At 44.4% G+C, this 20,876-nt stretch overlaps 3 protein-coding genes across 3 annotated transcripts; 2 read left to right on the forward strand and 1 right to left on the reverse strand.

Moving 5' to 3' along the window:
• On the reverse strand, positions 1–6,802 carry LOC130514551 (cyclin-dependent kinase 5 activator 1-like). Its single transcript, XM_057014208.1, has 3 exons — positions 6,130–6,802; positions 4,599–5,202; positions 1–4,329 (listed from the first exon to the last, which is right to left on the reverse strand). Exons 2-3 carry the CDS (start codon positions 5,112–5,114, stop codon positions 3,838–3,840), a joined length of 1,008 nt encoding a protein of 335 aa, XP_056870188.1. The 5' UTR covers positions 5,115–5,202; positions 6,130–6,802; the 3' UTR covers positions 1–3,837.
• Positions 6,803–8,478: 1,676 nt separating this feature from the next.
• Positions 8,479–10,785, forward strand: rpain (RPA interacting protein). Its single transcript, XM_057014210.1, has 7 exons — positions 8,479–8,704; positions 8,798–8,989; positions 9,451–9,523; positions 9,609–9,720; positions 9,838–9,901; positions 10,323–10,457; positions 10,617–10,785. Exons 1-7 carry the CDS (start codon positions 8,633–8,635, stop codon positions 10,644–10,646), a joined length of 678 nt encoding a protein of 225 aa, XP_056870190.1. The 5' UTR covers positions 8,479–8,632; the 3' UTR covers positions 10,647–10,785.
• Positions 10,786–11,105: 320 nt separating this feature from the next.
• LOC130514550 (26S proteasome non-ATPase regulatory subunit 11A) lies at positions 11,106–20,735 on the forward strand. The gene is made up of 13 exons (XM_057014206.1): positions 11,106–11,265; positions 11,807–11,908; positions 12,429–12,625; positions 12,806–12,863; positions 15,637–15,831; positions 15,906–16,050; positions 16,152–16,212; positions 16,645–16,707; positions 16,781–16,906; positions 17,776–17,811; positions 17,904–17,955; positions 18,030–18,173; positions 19,725–20,735. The coding sequence occupies exons 1-12, from the start codon at positions 11,175–11,177 to the stop codon at positions 18,170–18,172; spliced, it is 1,269 nt and encodes a 422-aa protein (XP_056870186.1). The 5' UTR covers positions 11,106–11,174; the 3' UTR covers position 18,173; positions 19,725–20,735.
• Positions 20,736–20,876: the final 141 nt, after the last annotated feature.

A 20,876-nucleotide genomic window follows, 5' to 3' on the forward strand; every position in this document is an offset into this window, starting at 1 on the left:
TGCTTATAAAGATTTTTATATAAAGAACCTGTTACAGTTGATCAAATAGTTCTTAATTCTCACTTACATATTCAAACATCCACATAGTAACAGACTGCGGCATCAGCACTCTATGAACACTAGTAGCCTTGATTTTTGTTCAACAAAGATTGTTGTTTATACAGTATCACAAATGAAAAAGGAAAGAAAAGATAATAATAACTTCATCATTATACATCATCACCATTATGTTGGACTTTTTTTTCTTTTTTTTTGTCTTGTACTTGTGGCAAGATAAAATATGGCACATATGAGTTGATCGATGATAGGAGCACAGGTAGGCTAACCACAGTCAACCCCTGGAGCTCATTCTAAACCTAGAAAAAAGTTCATTCAGAGGTTACGTAAAACCATCTTTCTTAGAACAACTGGATGGACTGAAGCAGGAGGAAATAAAATGAGAAGCAAATCACAACAAATTACTATCTGAGCCTAAATATCTGGTAAGCTTACTTCCCATCACTTATTTAGAAGATGTAAAAGAAGTAGAAGAAGCCTTTTAGATGAGAGCAGAAAAGCTTTCAAGAAAGAAGTGCCTTTATTTTGTGCACTTTCAACTACAATAACCAGGCTACAAAAGAAGAATCCTTGCTCTTTTAAGAGTCTCAAACTGGCAGGAGTAAATAACAGCATATTTCTCAAGGTGAGCTCTAATCAGCATAGTAATTAGCGTATAAGCTAAAGACATTGCCCAGCTTTACAGAAGTTAATCCATAACGGGACCATACAGCAGGCATATTCTAGAAGCCTGTTTCAGTCCAAGATGTAAACTCTACAGCCTCCTTGAGTTTTCCTTTAGGGTGTGTAATTTCGGTTGGCTGAGTATACCGAAAATAATCTTTCAAACTGTTTGAAGAACCAGGTGTTAATTCAATGCAATGTAACCTAGTATAAATGTTATTCTACCATTCTGTTAGTTTCATCCCAATATTACATACTCTGCACTTATATCACCCAGTGCATGACAAGTATTTTTTTGCCAACTAATCAAACCAACACGGCTTACTTAACTAGCTAAAGTCTGAACTTGTTTGAGGCTCCTAAACAGGTGTTTTGACTACCGTTGCCAAAGTTAACCGCCTATATTTAGAATCATCACAAAGTCCTTTTAAGAATTGTAAACGGTGAGTTGTCAGTATAATAAAGCAAGGAAAATGTGATTATGCAACAGTCATCTTGGGAATGTCATTCAGAGAAATGCTACTACGTGTTCATCAGAAACAGCGAGGAAGAAGGCTGTGCAAACGAAAGCTTGTTTGCCACGTTTGTCATTCTTAATATGCATAATTGTCTCATGAGGTCTGACTCTGTATCAAGGCTACATTATTCTGACAGCGTGGTACCCACTGCAGCCCATCATCAGAACGAGCAAGAAATACAGATTTAAAATTGTCTGCATTATGGAGACACCTAATCTGGAAAAGAGTATGATATTTAGCTTAATTTAAAAAAATCCCAATTTGCATATATATCTTTTTTTTCTATTTTTTTTCCAATAGTGGTTTTATGTATGAAAACAGGCCAAATATACTTGTTCAGAAACTACAAACCCAATAAAAGAATCGGTCCAGGTTGGGATAACACCAATTTTGACACATAAAACAGTTGCGTATTGATATCACAAGTTTCACTCCAAGTGCTTTTATACTGAAAAAAGTCTCAAAGTCTTTGAGTTGGCTCATGTTGCTTTATAATGTATTTCTAGACATGGAATGAGTCTTTATTATGGCACAATATTTCTGCCCTTTTCTAAAAAGGAAGGGGTTTTTAAACATGTATGGTTGGACTGAGTGATGTGACATCATTGAGGTTGTTGTTGAGCCTTCATTCAGTGGCACCGAGTTGTCGATGGCTCCAGAGGAAGCCTGTGTGCTGCTCCTTTCTCCTGTGTTTCCACATCATTTGCAGCTGGAACTCCACCTCCATTGGCACCATTGGACAGATTCAACTTGATATGTTTGCAACCAACTTGAAATGAGCCAATTAAGTTTGACTCTTGTTTCTATCTCTGGCAAGGTTTCAGTTTCCTAAAGACACTGTTCGAAGTAGGATGAGTGAATTTTGAAGCCTGTAAATAAGAGATTCCAGGCATGACAACGCAGGAACTACATCTTGTTGCACGGTTCTGCCATAACTCTGAGCACCATGGCGCCAAGCACAGCAGTGCCGATGAGAGTTGTCCTCGACCGGTGCAGCATTAGTTAAGGTTCAACCCTCCATTCTCCTGCCTGGATGTCACATCACAGAGTCTAACGTTCAGCAGTTCAGCACAGCGACCGCTCAGTCTCTTCTGCAACGCGTGGTGCGGCGTGCACAACACAATGTGGCGTGTGAGGGAACCAACAGGAGCACACATGCATGCCAAACAAAACTGGCTGGCTTAAAATGACGGACTGGACCGACGGTACCGGTTCCTGGAGCCGATGGCAACTGTCACTTTAGCTTGTTGCTGTAGTATGGAATGGCGGAAGGAGGGTGTGGTTGTCACGGTAACCAGTAGAGGAGCTCTCTCCAGGCCAGCGGTGGCAGAAACATCACTAATTCGAATTGGTCACATTTCTCACCCAGGTAGCCCACACACACTAGAAAAATAATCTTTTCTTTCTTTCTTTCTTTCTTTCTTTCTTTCTTCTTTCTTTCTTTTTCTTTCTTTCCTTTCTTTCTTCCTTTCTTTCTTTCTTTCTTCCTTTCTTTCTTCCTTCCTTCCTTCCTTTCTTTCTTCTTTCTTTCCTTTCTTTCTTTCCTTTCTTTCTTTCTTCGGGAAGGGGGGGCAGATAGGTCATTGCTGGGTTCCCTATTGCATTTGCCCATTTTTTTCTCCATTGTAGAAGATCTTCATCATCATTGTCAATCTGTGCCAACTGGATCAGCATTTCATATTATTAAAAAATAAAACTCCGATGAATCCATAACAGATTATAGTGGATGAAGCCATTTTCTCTTGGAAATGTATACAGTACTTTAAGTGACATGAATGAGTGCAGCGGTGCCACCTCAGACCTTTCTGTAATCTGTAATCTAAATTGTGCTGAAGTCGATCACAGCTCATCTATGCTATTGGATTTTTCTACATGTTTTATTGGTTAGAATGTGTCAATGAGTGCAATAAATTTGGAATGGAAATAAGGGACATTGGAGTTGGCAATAAGCAGGTGCTCATGTGCAACGACAGGTAAAGTGACCCCATGCAAGGCTCTTTTTCATGACTCTGGCATTTCTTTATAGCGAAACTGCCTCGACACCGTCACACTTTTTAAAGTTTAGGATATCCGTTCTTAGCAAACTTATTGTTGTCTGGCATTTCTAAACTGATCAAACATCAGGAAAACCCAGTTTCCACCTCAGTGAGTCAGGCTGATGTAGGTCTCTGGATTCAGGGCAAAGATGCCAGTGGTGCAACTCTTGCTCCAGCCTGCAGGCTGTGCTGACAGAACCACAGGAACCAAACGTTTGTCACCTTCTGAGCCCAGAGACTGAGGGACTGGTCAGCTTCTATGCTATCTTATAATGGTGGCTGATGGTGCTGCCTGCATCTCAGGTGACCTGACAGGATCTGCTCTGTTGTGGCGAACACGTCCTGGAGGCCTGAGGCGGCCGTCAGGTCAGACACAACAGTTCAGTCGCTCTAAAGGTCTCCTGGTTTAGGTGGTTTGTTTGTTCTCAGCTACCAGCAGGAAATGTAATTACACATCAGTTAAGAAGCCAGACAACAGTGCTACTCCTAGCTGCACTGTATTACATAAAGTCCAGCCTTCCTCATCCTCATCACGCCTTTCTTCCCTCACCCTCAGCTCCTTCCTATCGGTCGAGCCCTATAAGGAGTTTGGTCTTCTCCTCCTCTTTCTTGCTCTCGTTCTTCAGGTCTGCAAACACCTGGGTGAAGAAGTGAGGGTCGGTGTTGATCTGGAGCATTTTGCCACTCATGCGGTTGATGATCTCCAGGCAGCGGTCCCAGAAGGCCTCCTTCTCCGCCTCTACTAGGAAGGGCTTCAGCGGGTAGGAGATCTCATTGCCCATGTAGGAGTAGGACAGGTACAAGCAGGTGAGGAGCGAGGCCTGCAGCTCGCGCTCCGAGGCCACCTCAGAGGAGACCACGTCACGGCACAGCATGTAGAGGAAGACCACATTGGCCGGTGTGATGAAGCCCTGGTCCTGCCAGCCCTGCAGGAGGAGGGATCGGTCCACGCTACGCAGCCACAGCACTGGATCTGTCGGGGACAAACGCTTAAGGCGGTAACAGCGGCGGCACAGGAACTCACCCAGGCTGCGCATCAGTTCATTGGTCGAGGCCTGTGTGGTAAAGTGCCAATGAGAGAAGAGCAAATGAGGGTAGGAATCACAAATCTAAAACAGGGATCAATCAGAGCTAAACCTAAAAATGGGGAAGTGTGTCTGGAAAAAGGCTTGTTGATTATTGCCGATTAAATTAAAATGTATTTTTTAACAGGAACTGTGTGAAATATGGATGGACCTGGCTGGGTTTCTATGTTCCAGAGATGGCTGGACACTTATATTAAAATTCCAGTGTGCAGTTTAACACTTTTCTCTGCTCGGCTCACCTGGACAATGACCCGTTTTGGCGTTCCTGTGGCAGTAGACGGCTGTATCCCAGATCCTGTGAGGGAATTCTTTTTGGCAGTGACTGTAACTACATTAGCCAGGGTCTTGGAGGTGGGCAGCTGGGACGAGGTAGTGGTGCTGGTGGCTGATGGGTCCTGGCTCGACGAGTACGATGACAGGTTGGCGCAGGACTGTGACTTCTTCAGCTTCAGGCTGTGTGACGCTGAGTTGGTCATGGCGGTGGCATGGCCTTCTGGAGAGCTTCCTTTCCCCCCATCTCCACCATCCGACTGCAGTTTCTTGGACCCCTTCCTCTTCGCTGATACGGCCACGATGCGTTTCCATGGCAACACATTAATTATAGAGGGACGCTTGAGGGACTTTGCAGCCGCGGTGGCAGCATCTTTAGAATTCTTACTGTTCTGGACCGCCGTGTAGTGGCCCACAGTGGCGGGGCCATCCTCAAATAATACCGCTTTGCGGTAGCTGGGAGACAGTGACAACACGGTACCCATGATTCCCGGGTAAAAGACGTCAGAGGAACACAGAAGAGTGTAGGCAGCAGTGAGGACAAATATGAGTGTCTAGATGAGGAAGTTGACCCTGCAGCAACAAACAGGAAGCAATATTATCTGTTATATTGGCTAATAATAATAATAAAATAATGATAATATATGCATTCACTAGTGGTTGTAATGAAAGTCAGAGTATAGCTGTGAATAGAACATGGAATAAATTCAGTATTTCTTCATTTTATTGTATAAATTTTCAGGAAAATTGTTTTGTGTACAAGTAGCACAGTGCAGTTAGAGTCCTTTTTTGCATCATCAACACCCTTTTTTACTAATGAATTCACAATTTCACCATTTGAAATCACGTCTAAAGTTGGTCTGCACATGTCAAGTTGCCAATTTTATTATTTTAAAAAAGGGATGTTGCTGCAATTGCTTTTCCAAAACAATCTTGACCTAATGAGCTGACGCTATTTCCCCTCGGTGATGTCTTTAACACGTTACATACAATAATAACGCCATTCCTTCACACCATATCGTTATCAGGGGGACATATAATAAAGGTGCTTGCGGTTTCTCTTGCAGTCAAAGAAAATAATGATACATCAAATACGCTCCCTGCGACCTTTTTCAATGACAATAAAACCTATGATCGCATTCTGAACGAGCTCTGGCGTTATCTGGGGCCTGCATTCCGCCGCTCATGGGTGTTATATAAGAATCGAGACGAGGGCACGGAGGCATGAGAAAGAAATGTGCGCAAGCATCCATCTTAGCTTCAAAATGGAAGCCTTAGAAGGCAGCTTCTATGCTCTCACGCCATTTGCGCACCTGCAGAACAGAGACTATCCGCAATTCAAGCTACGTTCAAGTGCACAAAATTGTCGCGGTCAAACACCTGTGCGCGAATTTTTGCGCAACCGTTTGGGGCCTCATTCGACCCTTTCGTCATTTGTTGAGCTGACATTAGACAATACTCCGCTTGTACTCATCAAGACATCCCCCTGTGTTTTCCTACCTTCTAATAGAATCTTCTTGCGGACGCCATAAATCACACCTTGACCCCCCACTGCGTTTGGCAGAATGCGGTCAAAATGTACAAACGTCTGCTAGCTTTTTCACACGGGGTGTGTGGCTTCCAGGTTGCAAATGCGTTCAGTTTATATTGCTAAAGGCGACAGGTTTGTCTCTCTGGGTCAGTTGCCTTTGAGCAAAGCTTCATTTATAAAAAGTCCCTGGCTTATCGACGCGCAGCAGATGTGAAATGCGCTTCTCCTCTTCACTCTCGGAGATTAAGAAGATGTCTTCCATTGAGAGCTGAAAATGTCCACCGATATCCCGATATGATGCTCAGTGTGACGAGGAACCCCCCAAAATGCCTGCTCACAACAAAGACGGAAAATACCGAGGGAAAAAAAATGGCTACTAGGAATTCCAAAAATAGCCAGCAGCTTCCACCCTCAGCAAACCTGTCAGACAGAGAGAAAGAGAGGGGCCCGATGCGTTGATGCGGGCATCTGCAGTTATTCGGGTTGGATGTGGGAGGAAAGTCGGCGACATCTGATTGGCTGCTGGTTGTGGATGCTGCCGCCGCTGCTGCCGCCCACCGTCACTGCAGCGACACTGCTGAGGCGGGGGTTCACTGTCCGAGGTGCTGAACCAACCCATATGGCCCGATGCCGCTCTTGCTGGCACTAATAATAACAATAACAATAAGGAGGAGGAGGAGGAGGAAGAGGAGGAGACTGAAGAAAGCAGGATTTAAAAAGATGACTGTGGCTGGACAATGCTTACTGAGGCTTGGTGTCATTACATACATGCATGTGAGAAACAGCAAATTCAACCTGTAGCCATTTAAAAAAATAAATTATAAATATATTTCAAATCTTTTAATTAATCATGGGACATCAACACAATTCTCATCTTTTTGCCTGATTTGAACTGAAACAAACAGATGTGCTTTAACTGCAGATTTTCAGCTTTACTTTGTGGGTATTTACACCCCAATCAGGTGAATGATGCAGAAGCACAACAGTTTCCATGTGCCAAAATCCTAAATCAAATGTTTTTGTCTTTATATATGGTTGCAAATCCTTTAATTACAGGTCTGGAACACAGAAATATTACCAGATGCTGTTTTTCACCCCTGGTGATGCACTGCTTCATTTTCAACTGGTTCTTAGGGCACATTACCTTCAGTTCAATCAGACCAGTTGATTGACTTGGCCGTGGCATAACATTCCACTTCATTACCTTAAAAAACTGGTTGCTTTACGCTGCGGGTCATTATCCAGCGACACCCTGAAGCATTGTCCAATGAATTCTAAAGCATTTAGTTGAATAGGAGCTGATACTATTGCTTGAAACACTTCCGAATTCATCCTGCTGTGTTTGTCAGCATTCACATCATCAATAATACAAGGAAACCAGTTTCACTGACAGCCATACGCGGCACGCCACGACACTGCCCCCGCCACCAAGCTTCGTTGATGAGGTGGCATGTTTTTGGATCATGAGCGATTCCTTTCTTTTCACTCGTCCCATGACTCTGGTACTGGGTGATCTTTGTCCTTATAAATGAATGTAAATGAGAATTGTGTTGATGTCCCAATATTTATTGACCTGACAAAACTAAACACTATCGTGACGACTTGAACATTTAAAAATGCTGTGGACAAGAAGCCCCAGACAGCCTAATTTGATTGCTATTAGATATAATGGTACAATTAAACTAATTCTAATGATGGGAATGTGAAATATAAAGATATGCAAGCTGTCTGTGAGAGAGAAAAAGGTAAATGGTTCTGAGAGTAAGTATGACCCTATCAGTCATTAATGCTACATGACCTAAGGTGCGAGAAGGAGATAAGGCAAAGGTGACATTGGTGTGATGCTGCAGAAGGATGGTGGGGTTGTCATAAGTAGGTGGCAATCAAGAGCTACATGCAGACATTCTGAGACTATTTGTGGTGATTTATATAATGCATTACAATATACAGTATGTGACCCTTCAAGAAATAACAGTATTGTATTAAGATTTTGGAATATATATTTTTTTATTTACCAGGTTTTTAAAAGAGAATGCAAGAATGGAGTCCAATCAGAGAGATTTAGAGATTAAAATATGTTTACAGAAAAAAAACAACTTTGGAACTGCAGATTAAAGATGACATGAGTTACATGTGAGATTGTCTATATAATCCAAAATTGAATTGATGTTATTGTTAATTGTATTTTTTATCTTGGTAATGAGTTTTTTTCTTTATTAAAGAGGAGAATTTATATTGGATTTAATTTTGTCATCGGCCACTAGATACAGTATACAGCCACAGATACAGCTGGTGATAAAGCTGGTGTTTTAACTACATATCCCACTATGCAACGCTCTATACATCAACTTCCGGGTCTCGAGGTTAAAAGTTGAAACGTTCCATTTTTGTCGATCGTTGCGTCTCCAAACAATTTATTTGGAAGGAAAAAGTTGGATTTATGTAATTCGACACCGCAGATTAAAAGTCCAAATGGATGCCTTGGACAGACACCGTTCACTCTATAAAGGAAATACTCCGCCATGGAAAGAAACGTATCGCAAGGTTCGTCGGTAACACAGCTTGCTTCGTAGCAACGCATTGGTGAGCGTTAGTGCCACAAGTCGAATAATGGTGTGTTTCTTGTTCTCTTCTTAGCGGTGTGTGGACAGACTCAAAAACAGCCGGTCGAGGCTGCTGGAAAAATACCGTCAGATGGGAGAAAGTGAGCTGGGTAGGGGCTCCGGGGCCTCCGTCATCGTCCAGGAGGTGATGGAGGAGGAGTGGACAGCCCTGCGGTCAGAGGAGCGGGGACTGCCGTCGCTGTGGGGACCAGCGGGTATGGCAGAGGTCGGTGTCTGGCAGTCACGGACAGCCCTAACCCTAAAATAACCCTAGTGCCGGAACAACACTGCATATCCCTTTCATTAAAAAGCTGTAGCATTCGTCTGAGAGCTGCATGCTTCCATAATTTAATCACTGTAAGGTTATTAATAGATCCAAATGTTGCAGTGTGAAGACCTGAATGTTGAAACCTTGGTAGTGAGCGAATAACACATATTAAACCAGTCTGGATCATGTTGGGAAGCGAAGATATTTGCCAGACAGCAGCTCCAGAATGTCAAATTACATACTAGCCAAAATTACAGGGACTGTAAATAGTTAAGTTTGTGGTAAATTGGGAATATATACACATGTTATTGTTCATAGTCATAATCTGTGTGTACAGTGTAAATTGACTGGATGTTTCAGACTTATTTCATTCCCTCATGTAACTGGTAACAGATGATCTTTTCTTTGCTTCTATAAAGATGCTCAATGTTATGAAAGAATATGATGAACTTGCAGTACTTGAAGAAATCCAGCAGGAGCTCATGTCTCATGGTAATCTCCTATCAAGAGTGGATTCAGACATACTGTATACGTGCATTTTGTAGTTGACGTTGTGTGGTGTGTCCTTGTTTCACAGAAATGAATATAATTGAGGAGTATGAGAGGAACCTGCAGTTTGAGGAGCAGTACATCTCATCTGTCGTGGAAGGGCTGGATGAGACGCACGTAATCTGCCCCGTGTGTCGCATGTCAGTTTATTTTAAAGCTTTTATGACATTTAGCAAACGTTGACATGGTATTCTTTAAGTCAGCAGTTTCTTTGGGCTTCTTTTAAATGTGTTTCTCCTATTTTTCATGTCTGGCAGGAGAAACTTGAACATCAGCAGCCATTTCATCTCCTGCCCCTGCGGACTGTACCTGAACACAACGGTTTGTTTACTAGCACAAGGGGGCGCTTCTTTGTGGAACTTACAATTTATAGAATTATTAAGAAGATGGGCAAAATATCCAGCTTAATTAATGGGAAGGTGAGCAGGGAGTATTTTTCTGCCGTGGAACTGTGTTGATTGAGTGGAAGCTTTGGCATTCCAAATAAAGGGTAGAGATGAACATCAATGCTGCCTTCAGATGTCCGGTCAAATACATTAATGTGGCACTTCTCATCATATTTGATATAGATTCCTCTGGGTTGCGTTAAGATTGTGGTGTTGGCTCTTTCCATGCTATTTGCATGAGTCTCCCGATCTGATTGATAGCTCAAAGGGGGTGTCAATGTGGGGGGTGACTATTATAACCTTGTAAGCAAAGCTTTCTTTAGATAAAAGCTAATGTTGCTAATTCTGTGCATTAGAACATGACTCCGGGCATCCTGAGACATCTCCTCGAGTCCAGGATGATGGAGCACATGGAAAAATGCTGCAAAACCCCTGTTTTCTCTGTAACGGCCGGCACTGACAGCCCTTCCTGCTTAATGATAAGCTGCCAGGTAGGAGAGCCTTCATCAGTACTGTGTTCATGGCAGATAAAATCTATTGCTGTTCCATAAACTGGACATTATTGTATTGTTTGACCACATCTCTGCCACTCTGTCACAGAAAATATTGTGTTGAACTGAGTCTTTTTTTTTCATGTCTTCTGCTTTCAGGTGTGTGACTACCTCTCCGTTGTCGTATAAGCTCTGCTGATTAACCAAATGTGCAATTTGATATTATTTAAGTGGTATCTGTTTTCTCATAATAAAGGTTATTTTTGTATATGTCTCCATTCTAAGGCAAGAATCAATATAAATCTGTATATAAAAGTATATGAACTAATTTAAAGTGTGTTGCACAGTGTTTGAGCGGTAAACTGATTGAATTTAGAGAGCATCACAGATCATTTGTCAAATCCTGTAACTTGGAAATAATTATAGCTATTTTGGCTACTTTAAAATTGTAACCTTTCTGTAATACAGTACCACTGTGATGACTTACTAATTCTTTAAAAGTCTTTTTAAACCAATACCAATGCAGCAGTAGTCGTCCTATTCGGCTCTAAGACGTAATTTCTCTGGCCAAGGTGAAGTAGTCGCACCCTCCTGGAGCCGCATCAGCTGTACAGCAGCAGGACGTCCGCCGCGCCGGGAGGGGGCGCTGTTGCTCACGTGACGACCTGACCGGAACTCAGCCGTGCGGAGCGGAGTGGACCAGCGTCGGCAGGAAAGATGGCAGCCGCGGCGGTGGCTGAGTTCCAGAGAGCACAGTCTCTTCTCGTAACAGATCGGAACGCCTCTATCGACATTCTTCATGCGATTGGTAATGGTCATTTCCACAGTCGATTGCTGTAACGGAATCATTGTCCGAGTTGGGGAAAACGTACGCCGGGGTTTGCCTGTTAAATCTGAAGCTTTGGGTGAGCAGTTTTTGCTCCGAGCCTGGTAGAAGCTAAGCTAGCTTGCTAGCCCAGTGCCGGCCGCTTCGTTTCCCCGTTAGCATGCACAGTGAGTCAGCAGCAGTGCGCTAGCCGTTTAGCAGCATACCGGCTAGCTTATTAGACAAGCTAACAGGAGGTGCCATGCTGGTTTTGACAGAAACTCTGCTGCCAGCTTTGTTGGCAGGTATGATGAACCTTGACATATGTCACTTCGAAAAGATATCAAAATTGAAAGCGACCTTTGGAACGTTTTCACTGCGTTGTTTCACACGCCGTTAAGTTTCGCCCAAAATTCGCCTTTACCGTTTTACTAATTTGATGAACATCCCCTTGAAATCCAGTCCAGGACATCCAAAATTGCACTGACACTATTGCAAAACAATCATTCTGTGACATTTTTGGCCATGTGCATACCCAATTTAGTGAAGCGGGACATCCAGGACAGCGATGAGGAAGCGGTGCGAGTTAAGGAGCAGAGCATCCTGGAGCTGGGTGGACTGCTGGCCAAAACAGGACAGGCTGCAGGTAAGATCACCTCAGTGGGTGACAACTCGAGTATAATTCTCTGTTATTGAGGCATCCATGCTGCTGCTGCATGTTGCACGTTATGGAGGCTGAGCCAGAAAGTCAATGTGGATGGGATGAAGCTGCAGGAGTTCCCGTTTCATCTCCGTGCATGTAGAGATGAATGAAATGTGACAAATCCAGCATCGGCGTTGCAGCCAAGGCTGTAAACTCTTCTTTTCTGTAGCTTCCTCCCTCCTCCGGTCTTTTTTATTAGCTCCTGCTGTTATGTCTACAGGAACGAGTGTTCAAATCAGCTATTTCAAGTTTCCAAATACATCTGAGATTATGTTGCTCTTCAAACCACCCCCCTCCATTTCTTGAGCTACCCAACAGTCCTTGAGCATGATTATTGTAAAAATAAACCTGAGATAATCTGCCGTTTGGGCGAGCAGACAGTGAAAGTCTGCCCTCGCTTTCAGTGATCTGACCCAATTGAGTGAATTTTAAAATTTTCTTTTGCGTCCGTGGTTTCTTTCAGAGCTCGGGGGCCTGCTGAAGTATGTCCGCCCCTTCCTGAACTCCATCTCCAAGGCCAAGGCAGCTCGGCTGGTTCGCTCTTTGCTGGACCTCTTCCTGGACATGGAGGCTGCCACAGGTCAAGAGGTGGAGCTCTGTCTGGAGTGCATCGAGTGGGCCAAAGTGGAGAAGAGGACCTTCCTCAGACAGGCGCTTGAGGTGAGACCTCTGCCACGGCTCTTCCCTCTTCCCCTGTCCTGGTTGGTTTGAGACAGAAGCTGAATTTGCTATTGTATTTGCACTTACTTCACCACACCGATCTGAGTATCATCCAGATTTTTATAATCTAGTCGATGCTTCTTTAAATGACTTCCGTTGATTGTTCGTCTCTCTCCTCAGGCTCGGCTCGTCTCATTATACTTTGACACAAAGTGCTACCAGGAAGCCCTCCAACTCGGTGAGTGTCCCATCGTAGCTCGACCTTTCCACAACACCGGCTTATAGTCAGTTTCTTGTCATCTGAACTCAAATCATCGAGGTTCAGCACATGTCAGACTTTGATTGGACAGGTTTTAATGAGTATAAAGGCGCTCTGCAGGGTTTACAACCATTTACTGTAGAGAGCTTCAGTTTATGGAGCATTTCAAACTTATTGAAAATGAAAACTTTCACTCTTGGAAAAAATGACTTGTTTTGATTTGGATCTATGATGGAATGGAGGAATAGATGGACAGACTCCAGTAATCCCCAACTGGGAAGCTGTTTTGCAGCAGCATTAGAAAACCAGAAGCAACTACGCAGTAAGAACATACTGTAGAAATTAAAATATAAACGACACCAATATAAACAACACGCAATTAGCAAAGTGTGGCTGAAAAATCAACATACTCAAACACTACATGAAAAGGCTGAAATGAAATATCTAATGTGCAAATCTTCAGTGTATTGAGGTAGACTGAGATGACCTGCTCTACTTAATAATGTGCAATAGAGTCAATAAGGGTGAAGTTGTGCTTGAATGATGAACAGGACGGTTGAATGAAGTGTTGGCGTCAGGATGAGAGGTCTTTGCTGCTCTGGGTCACCGATGGAAAGTTGGCTTCAGTTTGGGCTTCCCACCACTGTGAAACCGAGGTATCCTCTGGTCTTACTCGAGCTTTCACAGCGGTGCCGTGCCCCCCCCAAACACAAACGGCAGGTTCACTTTCAGCACTTCTTGAGAGGAGGGAGAAGCTAGCCGTTGCCATGACGAGATGGACGGAGCAGTGCAAGGATTTGTTGCCTCGGCGCCTTTCCTTCACACGTCTTGAGAAACGTTTGAAACCAGGCTTCAGGGTGAACGTTATTTCCGTCTCACCTAGGAACTACAGCAGCATCTACGGCTGCCTTCTGAACAACATTTGTACCGTACTGTGAGCAGCAGAGCCGCGTTTGTTGTATTTTCCAAGGACTGAGTCAGTCGGTGGCATCACTGACTGTAGTTCTCTTCACTTTCCAGTCAGGCAGACTGTGGTCTATCTGTCAGCTAGTCTGTAATCCAGGAAGGATGGGCGAGTCCACAGCCCTCATCCACGGCTGGAGGATGCTGAATGCACTAGAGAAATCAAAGAAGGTGCAGCTGCACCAGCTGCAGCAGGTGGATCCCCAGGTGGGACTATAGAGGGTCTCCAGGACCTTTATCGCATGTGATGTCAGAGGAACTGGTTTATAGTCCTTGAGGTCAGCAGCGGTTGTCTTCTTTGGCACGTGAAGCAGGCAGAACATCTTCCACAGAGAAGGTCCTGTTTCAGGTTTGGGTTGAAGAGGCTTTTCCAGGACGGAGGACAGCTGGTGAGCACACCCCTCCATCAGCCTCGGGCTGGTACCATTGGGAGCCGGAGCCTTGACTGGGTGAAGTGTATCCAGCTGTCTTCTCACCTGACGGGTGGTTACGGGTGGAGCAATTTCCAGGTGGGGGTTCAGAGTCTGAAGAGATCACTGCGGGGGGTAAAAGCAACAGGGGATGGGGTGGTAGGGTGTCAACATCGGGGGCAGGTGAGATGTTGGAGGCTGGGGAGGCAGCTGCTCACTGTTTGAAACCTGTTGAACAGGTTTAGCTCCTCTGCCCTGTCCAGACTGCCTGTAGCTTCTCTGTCACCTTGATCCCAGTGTTTCCTTCAGGCCGGGCCACACATCCCCCCACCTTTGTCTGCTGGAGCTCTGCCTCCGGCTTCCTTCTCTTGGAGTCCTTGCACTGCCTCAGCTTTTCCCTCAGGTTCTGATGTATCCTCTTCAGCTCCTCCCAGTCACAAGGCTGGAAAGCTTCTTTCCTCTGGTTCAGAAGGGTTTTCAGGTCCTGTGTAATCCGGATTTCTTTATTTGGGACTCAGAACACAGTCCAGTTTGGTAAGATGGTGTGTTCACAGAATGGAATGTATTCTGTGTCACAGTCACTCATGCTATTAATGTTCTCTGCATGTTAACATTGTCTTTATATCAAAAGGCACAATAGATACATCTCGTGTGAGCTCACTATGTAATCTCATCTCATCACTAATCTAAAGGTGCTTGTAGTTGATCTTCTGTGTTTAAGTTAATAGTCCCGTTAGGAAAGCTTCTTTTCTTTAAAATAACAAATGATCAGAGTGGCCCAAATGTCCAGTCAAATGCTCACATTATTTTAGCCCAATCAGCTGGGCGCCAACTGCTTGTTGCTCTCCTGCCCCAGATCAGGGGAGGTTGATATCAGCCGGGTCGTTAAGTGCGAACCTCGTGGACTCGGGACTGAATGTCGAGCATGCTAGTTATCTAGTCGGGTCTGGGTGGTATAAAAACAACTACAGCTCAGGGCGGAGCAGCTGCAGCGACAACAGCAACCCAAAACAGAGTCTGGGCCTGTTCACGCACTTCCTGTGTCACTTTTCTTGAGTTTTTGATACAAAACATTGCTGAGAGACCCAGTAGAGCAGTCGGCCGTGCCTGCTGGGGGAGACTTGTGTCATGTACTGTGGACTCCCCACAGGCCTCAACACTCCCAACCAGGTAACAGCGTTGTGTATTGTAAACAGGTGTGAGATGTTCAGAGGGTGGTTGAATTCAACTAACACATTTAATCTTGTATCTTCTGTGTCTGCTTTAGCCCCTCACTCCCTCGGTTGTATATTTACTGTAAAGAACATAAGTCATTTAGTGGCTAAGTTGTGGTTTACGTATAGAAGGGCCTTGACACTAAATCGTGCGTTGTTGTCCAGGCTCCCAGTTGCTGCAAGAGCTTAAGAAGATGGATGACAAAGCCTTACTGGTGGAGGTTCAGCTGCTGGAAAGTAAGACGTACCACGCCCTCAGTAACCTGCCCAAGGCCCGCGCTGCCCTTACGTCTGCCAGGACCACTGCCAACGCTATATACTGTCCCCCAAAGCTGCAGGCTGCTTTAGACATGCAGTCAGGTATGAGTTTTGTCGCACCACATGACAGGATTTGGAGATGATGTTGACCTGCTGAAGGACGTTTGTCCTTGCAGGAATCATCCATGCAGCAGAGGAGAAAGACTGGAAGACAGCGTATTCCTACTTCTACGAGGCCTTTGAGGGCTATGACTCCATCGACAGCCCCCGAGCCATCAAGGCCATCAAATATATGCTGCTGTGCAAAATCATGCTCAATGCGTGAGTAGTCTGAGACGGCACGTGTGCTCTGTGCTCCGCGATATCAATGAGAATACACCGACCCACTTTAAAATACTTGTTTGTGACCTTATTTGTTGCAGGCCTGAGGACGTTCAGGCCCTCATCAGTGGGAAACTTGCCCTGCGCTACGCTGGCAGACAGGTATCACATGTCATTCCAGCCAGTTTAAATGCAACACTTCTTCAATTCGAACTTTATTACCAAGATACATATGAGAGGGCCGTTAGGATGAGTTAAATAGCTTTACATGGGGTCTCTCTTTTGTTACCTTGTACATGAAACAAGTTCATGCATCTAAACGCCATGTTGATGGGGGTTTAGGAGGTGTTTCTCAATCCACCGAGCAGTTTCATGAGTAAATGTAATTGCAGGTCAGTCCAATCTAATTTAACCCCCAGGATCATCACCGTTGCGGTGGAAAGAGAGATAATTAAAGATAATTAAACTAGAGAGTCACACTCAAAATCAAAACACGTTAGCTGGTTTGTTGCAAACGCCTCCCATCTGCCAGCAGATCTGACTGATAAGCTTTGCTCGTTTCCATTTCCCATGCTGATCTGTTTGCTTTTCTAGACAGACTCCCTGAAATGTGTGGCGCTCGCCAGCAAGAATCGATCGCTGGCAGATTTTGAAAAGGTTTGTCTTCACATGTTCATGGAACTTCTCCCCACCTTTGGATTAAAACTTGGTCCCCCTCTCATTTCTAAAGGCATTAACAGAGTACAAAGCCGAGCTGAGGGACGACCCCATCATCAGCACCCATCTGACCAAGCTTTACGACAGCCTGTTGGAGCAGAACCTCATCAGGGTCATTGAACCTTTCTCCAGGGTCCAGGTAACCTCTGGCTTAGCTGGCTCTCCTAATATGCTACTGCTCATTCATAAGTTGGATACAATAGTGGTTCTTGATGACTAAACACTAATACTGAATATTAGTAAGCTCATAAAAACAGGAGTTTGTAATTTTACAGGTATTTTTCCGAATCTTTCAGCTTGATTTGTGAGTTGAGATGAGAATTTGACTCTTTGCTGAGTCAACATATTAAAGCTGCATCCAGCTGTGTGTGAACTACTGTTTGACTCCTCTCACATTTTAAGGCTACGTTTACCACATTTACATGACACTCCAATAAACAAGTTATTGCCTCAATTTGACCGTAACTAGACAACTGAAGTGCATGTAAACACAATAGTCTGACTGATGTCGGTGTTCTCCACATCTGACTAAAATACACCGAGAAAATGACATGTTCCAGCATGTATATGTCTTCATTAGAATTAGAGTAGGCACGTGCGTGTGCTCCACATCCTCCGCGCTCGTGTACGGACCTAAACCACTCAAGAAAGACGGCGTTAGCACACGCCATTCTTTTCTTCCTCTTGGATCAACATGGCCGTGATGGAAAGTGTGCATTTTATGTGCACAATGAGTAACGTGCACATTCCACAAGAGAGCAACAAAGCTGTGCAATCAGCCAGATGTTCTGTGGAGTAACATGTCAAGCAGAAAAGACTCCCACGTGCTGTTGAAGAGGACGCGTTTTCATCATTTATCTGAGTTTCTCTGTTGCATGTAAATATGCAAATTCTGACAAGATGAAAAGTCCAATTCTGAGAGCAGCTCGTTGAACCTGTGCATGTAAACGTATTGTGTAATTAGTGAAATGCTTCAAACTTTACATGCTTTTCACTCTTCTCTTATAGTTAGCACACATTTCTTCGCTCATCAAACTCCCCAAGGTAACATCTACCTCCTCCATCATGGTTTGCCTTTACAGTCCAGCTTCCATTTTTAATTCAACTTTAAATGCCTTGTGATTTTTGATCTTTAGGGAGATGTGGAGAGAAAATTGTCACAGATGATTTTGGATGAGAAGTTTCACGGTACGTGTGGCTGATTGTTTCCTTTGAGGTGTAACAACGAGACGGGTTGATTAGAATTCCCCTCATCATCCCAGGAATCCTGGACCAAGGAGAAGGTGTGCTGATCGTCTTCGAGGAGCCGGTGGTGGACAAGACCTACGAAGCTGCGTTGGAAACGATACAGAACATGAGCAAAGTGGTGGACTCGCTTTACAACAAAGCTAAGAAGCTGACATAAGGTCAGTTTCAGGGAGAAATGAGAGACTCTGTGTCAACCTCAGCTTTTCAACTGGCTTCTGACTGGGTTTATATTTTCATTTCTAAATGCTTGTGAAAGTCAACAAACATATTAAAGCCCCAGTCTAATACAAACCAGGTCCTTTTAGCTGTTTCTCTGCGTTTGCTCCCACTCAAGACTCTAAACTGTCCAGTTTCATCAACTGGTTTTCATTCCTGTTGATGAGTACTGAGTTTTGAGTTAAAAAAGGTGAAATCTCCCGTTGTGCTCTGAGAATAAATGTGCAGCTTCTATTTCTTCCATTCCCTGAAGGCCAGACATTTGCTTTGAATGAATAATTCCCTCCCTATTTTGTTCTTTTGCACTGACAATGAATTGAATTGGCTCAAATGTATCTTCTCACAAAGACGGTGGAACTGATCTATCAGAAATGCTGGAATATTGATTCATTATTGGCTTCTTCTCTCTGTTCTGCCCACATGTTTGTAACGGGTAAATATGAATGTACATATGCTGATTATCGGTGTATATAACCAAGTCCATTGTTTCAAAGACCTTAAAGGTTTTTATTTGTGCATACACCAGACCGTCCAGACACACAACATCCGTGTGCAGGATGAGTTAAAACCACTGAACGTATAAAAAAGTGAACCAATGTTGATTAGAAAACAAATGTGTATAATTGAATATACCCTAATGGATAGCTGCAAGATTACGCAATATGACTGTACATACACTTATTACTGTGCATGGGAAGCAGGGGTGAGGCGGTGAGGGGTTGTTGCACGCTGAGATGTGTTCAGGCACACAGTTTGGGGTTCACACGCTGTGCGCTGCTGTATTAGAGGTTGTGTGTCTGAGCAGAGGGGGAGCTGGGCGGAGAGGGTCTCTGGTGAGTCTCTGCTCTGTTCCGGCAGCTCTGCCTGTAAATGGTGTCCATGGGAGGAAGTGTGATCCCCACCATCCTCTCCGCAGGCTTTAGGACTCTTTGGAGAGCCTTCCTCTCTCTGCCTGAGTTCCGGAGCAAATCTGATGAAACGCTCGGATCCTGTTTTCACTGTGGCAGCAGAGGTTGAGTCCCAGCTCGGGGCAGATGTCACCTGCAGGCCCAGGAAGCTGTGGCTCTCGGCCCTCTCAGTCCCTTTGGTGATGAGGGGGAGGGTTCTTCCTGTTTCCCTGGAGATCTGGGCCCCTGTATTTCTGAATGAATACGTTAGTAATGTCTGAAGTTATAATGCAGTATATTTAGAATGTTTAAATGAATGTTTAGACGCGCAATCGGCATGTGTTTAAGTACAGCATGTGTGTACCTGTTAGCCTTTCTGAAATGTTATTTAAATCAGGCAATTTTGTTTGCAAAAGAGACTCGGGCAGTTTCACCTTTTCCTAGGATTTGGCCGCATTTATTGAGAAGAGAAGCCTCTCGCTCCTTAACGTCTGCGTACATTTGTGTCTGAAGAGGTGTTCAGTGGAATCTGGCAGCAGCCTTTGCAAACCATTTCCTTAAACTGGCTCTAAATACTCTTCCCCTGTCTGGTTTCCTTTGTCTCAGGGAAAGTGAGACCAAGAGCTCTGCCTGCGGTGAAGAGGGCCAGTACATTCCTACCGATCGACCGCTCAAACCTGGGAGGGACAAGGGAAGGAGGGTGAGGAGACGAAGAACAGTTGAAGAAGCAACAAACCCGCCGGCCACAAAGAGAAACCAACTCTGTTGACTCGCTCCTCTGCTCTCCCCCCCGTCTCCTCCTCCTCCAGTCTGAGGAAGGTCGATCTGCCACAACGTTCTCCTCCCTGTGAACAATTCATGGCGCTGGGCCTCCTCCTCTCTTCCTTCCCTGGTTTCTAATGTAAAGCTGGACCAGTTTTCTTCCCCCCTCTGTTTCTCTCTGCACTGGCCATCAGGGAATCTTGTGATATAAAATACATAACATGAAAAAAATCCATATACAGTACTTCTACATCCATGTATTATACATATAACTGCTTTGTGAGAGAGTAACCAGAATGGAAATGATTTATCTTACTGGATTCTGTCTGCTGACCATCCCTGAAACTGACTAAGAATCCCTGCACAGCACCGCGATCATCAACCTTCGCCCTTCCCACGCTTGTTTAACCACAAGTGATCTCACTGGCCCACGAGGAATTCTGGGATTGAATTACCACGCATGGAAGTTGCGCCTGGTGACGATACCACACGCTTTGTCATCACAGTGGGGATCTCTTGGGTGTAACCCCCCCCTCCTTCCTTCCTGTTTGTATATTTCCACATCTCCTGCTCACGTCAGCCCCAGTGACGTCACGCGTCAGTGTTTTGGGTTTTGTTTTGTTTTTTAAACCATGTTTCAGAGACAACAAGGCCTCTCTGAGATCTTCCACTGCTTCATTCCCGACCGAAGCAGGAAATTAGCATTCTGAGTTCTGCTTTCTGTTGCAGAAGAAGGGAGCCATTCGCTGAACAAGAAAATCCATATGTACATTTTTGGGAACTTCATTTTGCAAGGACTCAAGGGTTATAATACATGAAGAAAGACATGCTAATAAAAAACAACCTTTGAGTTTGTGTATGACTCAAACAGCATTTCTTTGACACGTCCAACTACAGAGAGATCAGGAAGTGAAACGTCACCGTGCTACATTTTAACCTCTTTTTGAACGCCTCAGGTTGGAACTGAGTGTTCAGTGTTACGGTGATTTTTGGGTG

The sequence above is a fragment of the Takifugu flavidus genome, chromosome 18 (genome assembly GCF_003711565.1).
Source record: "Takifugu flavidus isolate HTHZ2018 chromosome 18, ASM371156v2, whole genome shotgun sequence".
NCBI classification, from domain to species: Eukaryota; Metazoa; Chordata; class Actinopteri; order Tetraodontiformes; family Tetraodontidae; genus Takifugu; species Takifugu flavidus.

What these genes read in the sequence shown, in the direction of transcription:
- LOC130514551 (XM_057014208.1), bottom strand. Translation starts at nt 5,114, where the DNA reads ATGGGTACCGTGTTGTCACTGTCTCCCAGCTACCGCAAAGCGGTATTA. An exon ending in CAAAACGGGTCATTGTCCAG is followed by an intron (nt 4,330 to 4,598) that starts GTGAGCCGAGCA and finishes TTTACCACACAG; the next exon opens with GCCTCGACCAATGAACTGAT.
- rpain (XM_057014210.1), top strand. Translation starts at nt 8,633, where the DNA reads ATGGATGCCTTGGACAGACACCGTTCACTCTATAAAGGAAATACTCCG. An exon ending in GGAAAGAAACGTATCGCAAG is followed by an intron (nt 8,705 to 8,797) that starts GTTCGTCGGTAA and finishes TTCTCTTCTTAG; the next exon opens with CGGTGTGTGGACAGACTCAA. An exon ending in GCTTAATGATAAGCTGCCAG is followed by an intron (nt 10,458 to 10,616) that starts GTAGGAGAGCCT and finishes TTCTGCTTTCAG; the next exon opens with GTGTGTGACTACCTCTCCGT.
- LOC130514550 (XM_057014206.1), top strand. Translation starts at nt 11,175, where the DNA reads ATGGCAGCCGCGGCGGTGGCTGAGTTCCAGAGAGCACAGTCTCTTCTC. An exon ending in CAAAACAGGACAGGCTGCAG is followed by an intron (nt 11,909 to 12,428) that starts GTAAGATCACCT and finishes GGTTTCTTTCAG; the next exon opens with AGCTCGGGGGCCTGCTGAAG. An exon ending in CGCTCATCAAACTCCCCAAG is followed by an intron (nt 17,812 to 17,903) that starts GTAACATCTACC and finishes TTTGATCTTTAG; the next exon opens with GGAGATGTGGAGAGAAAATT.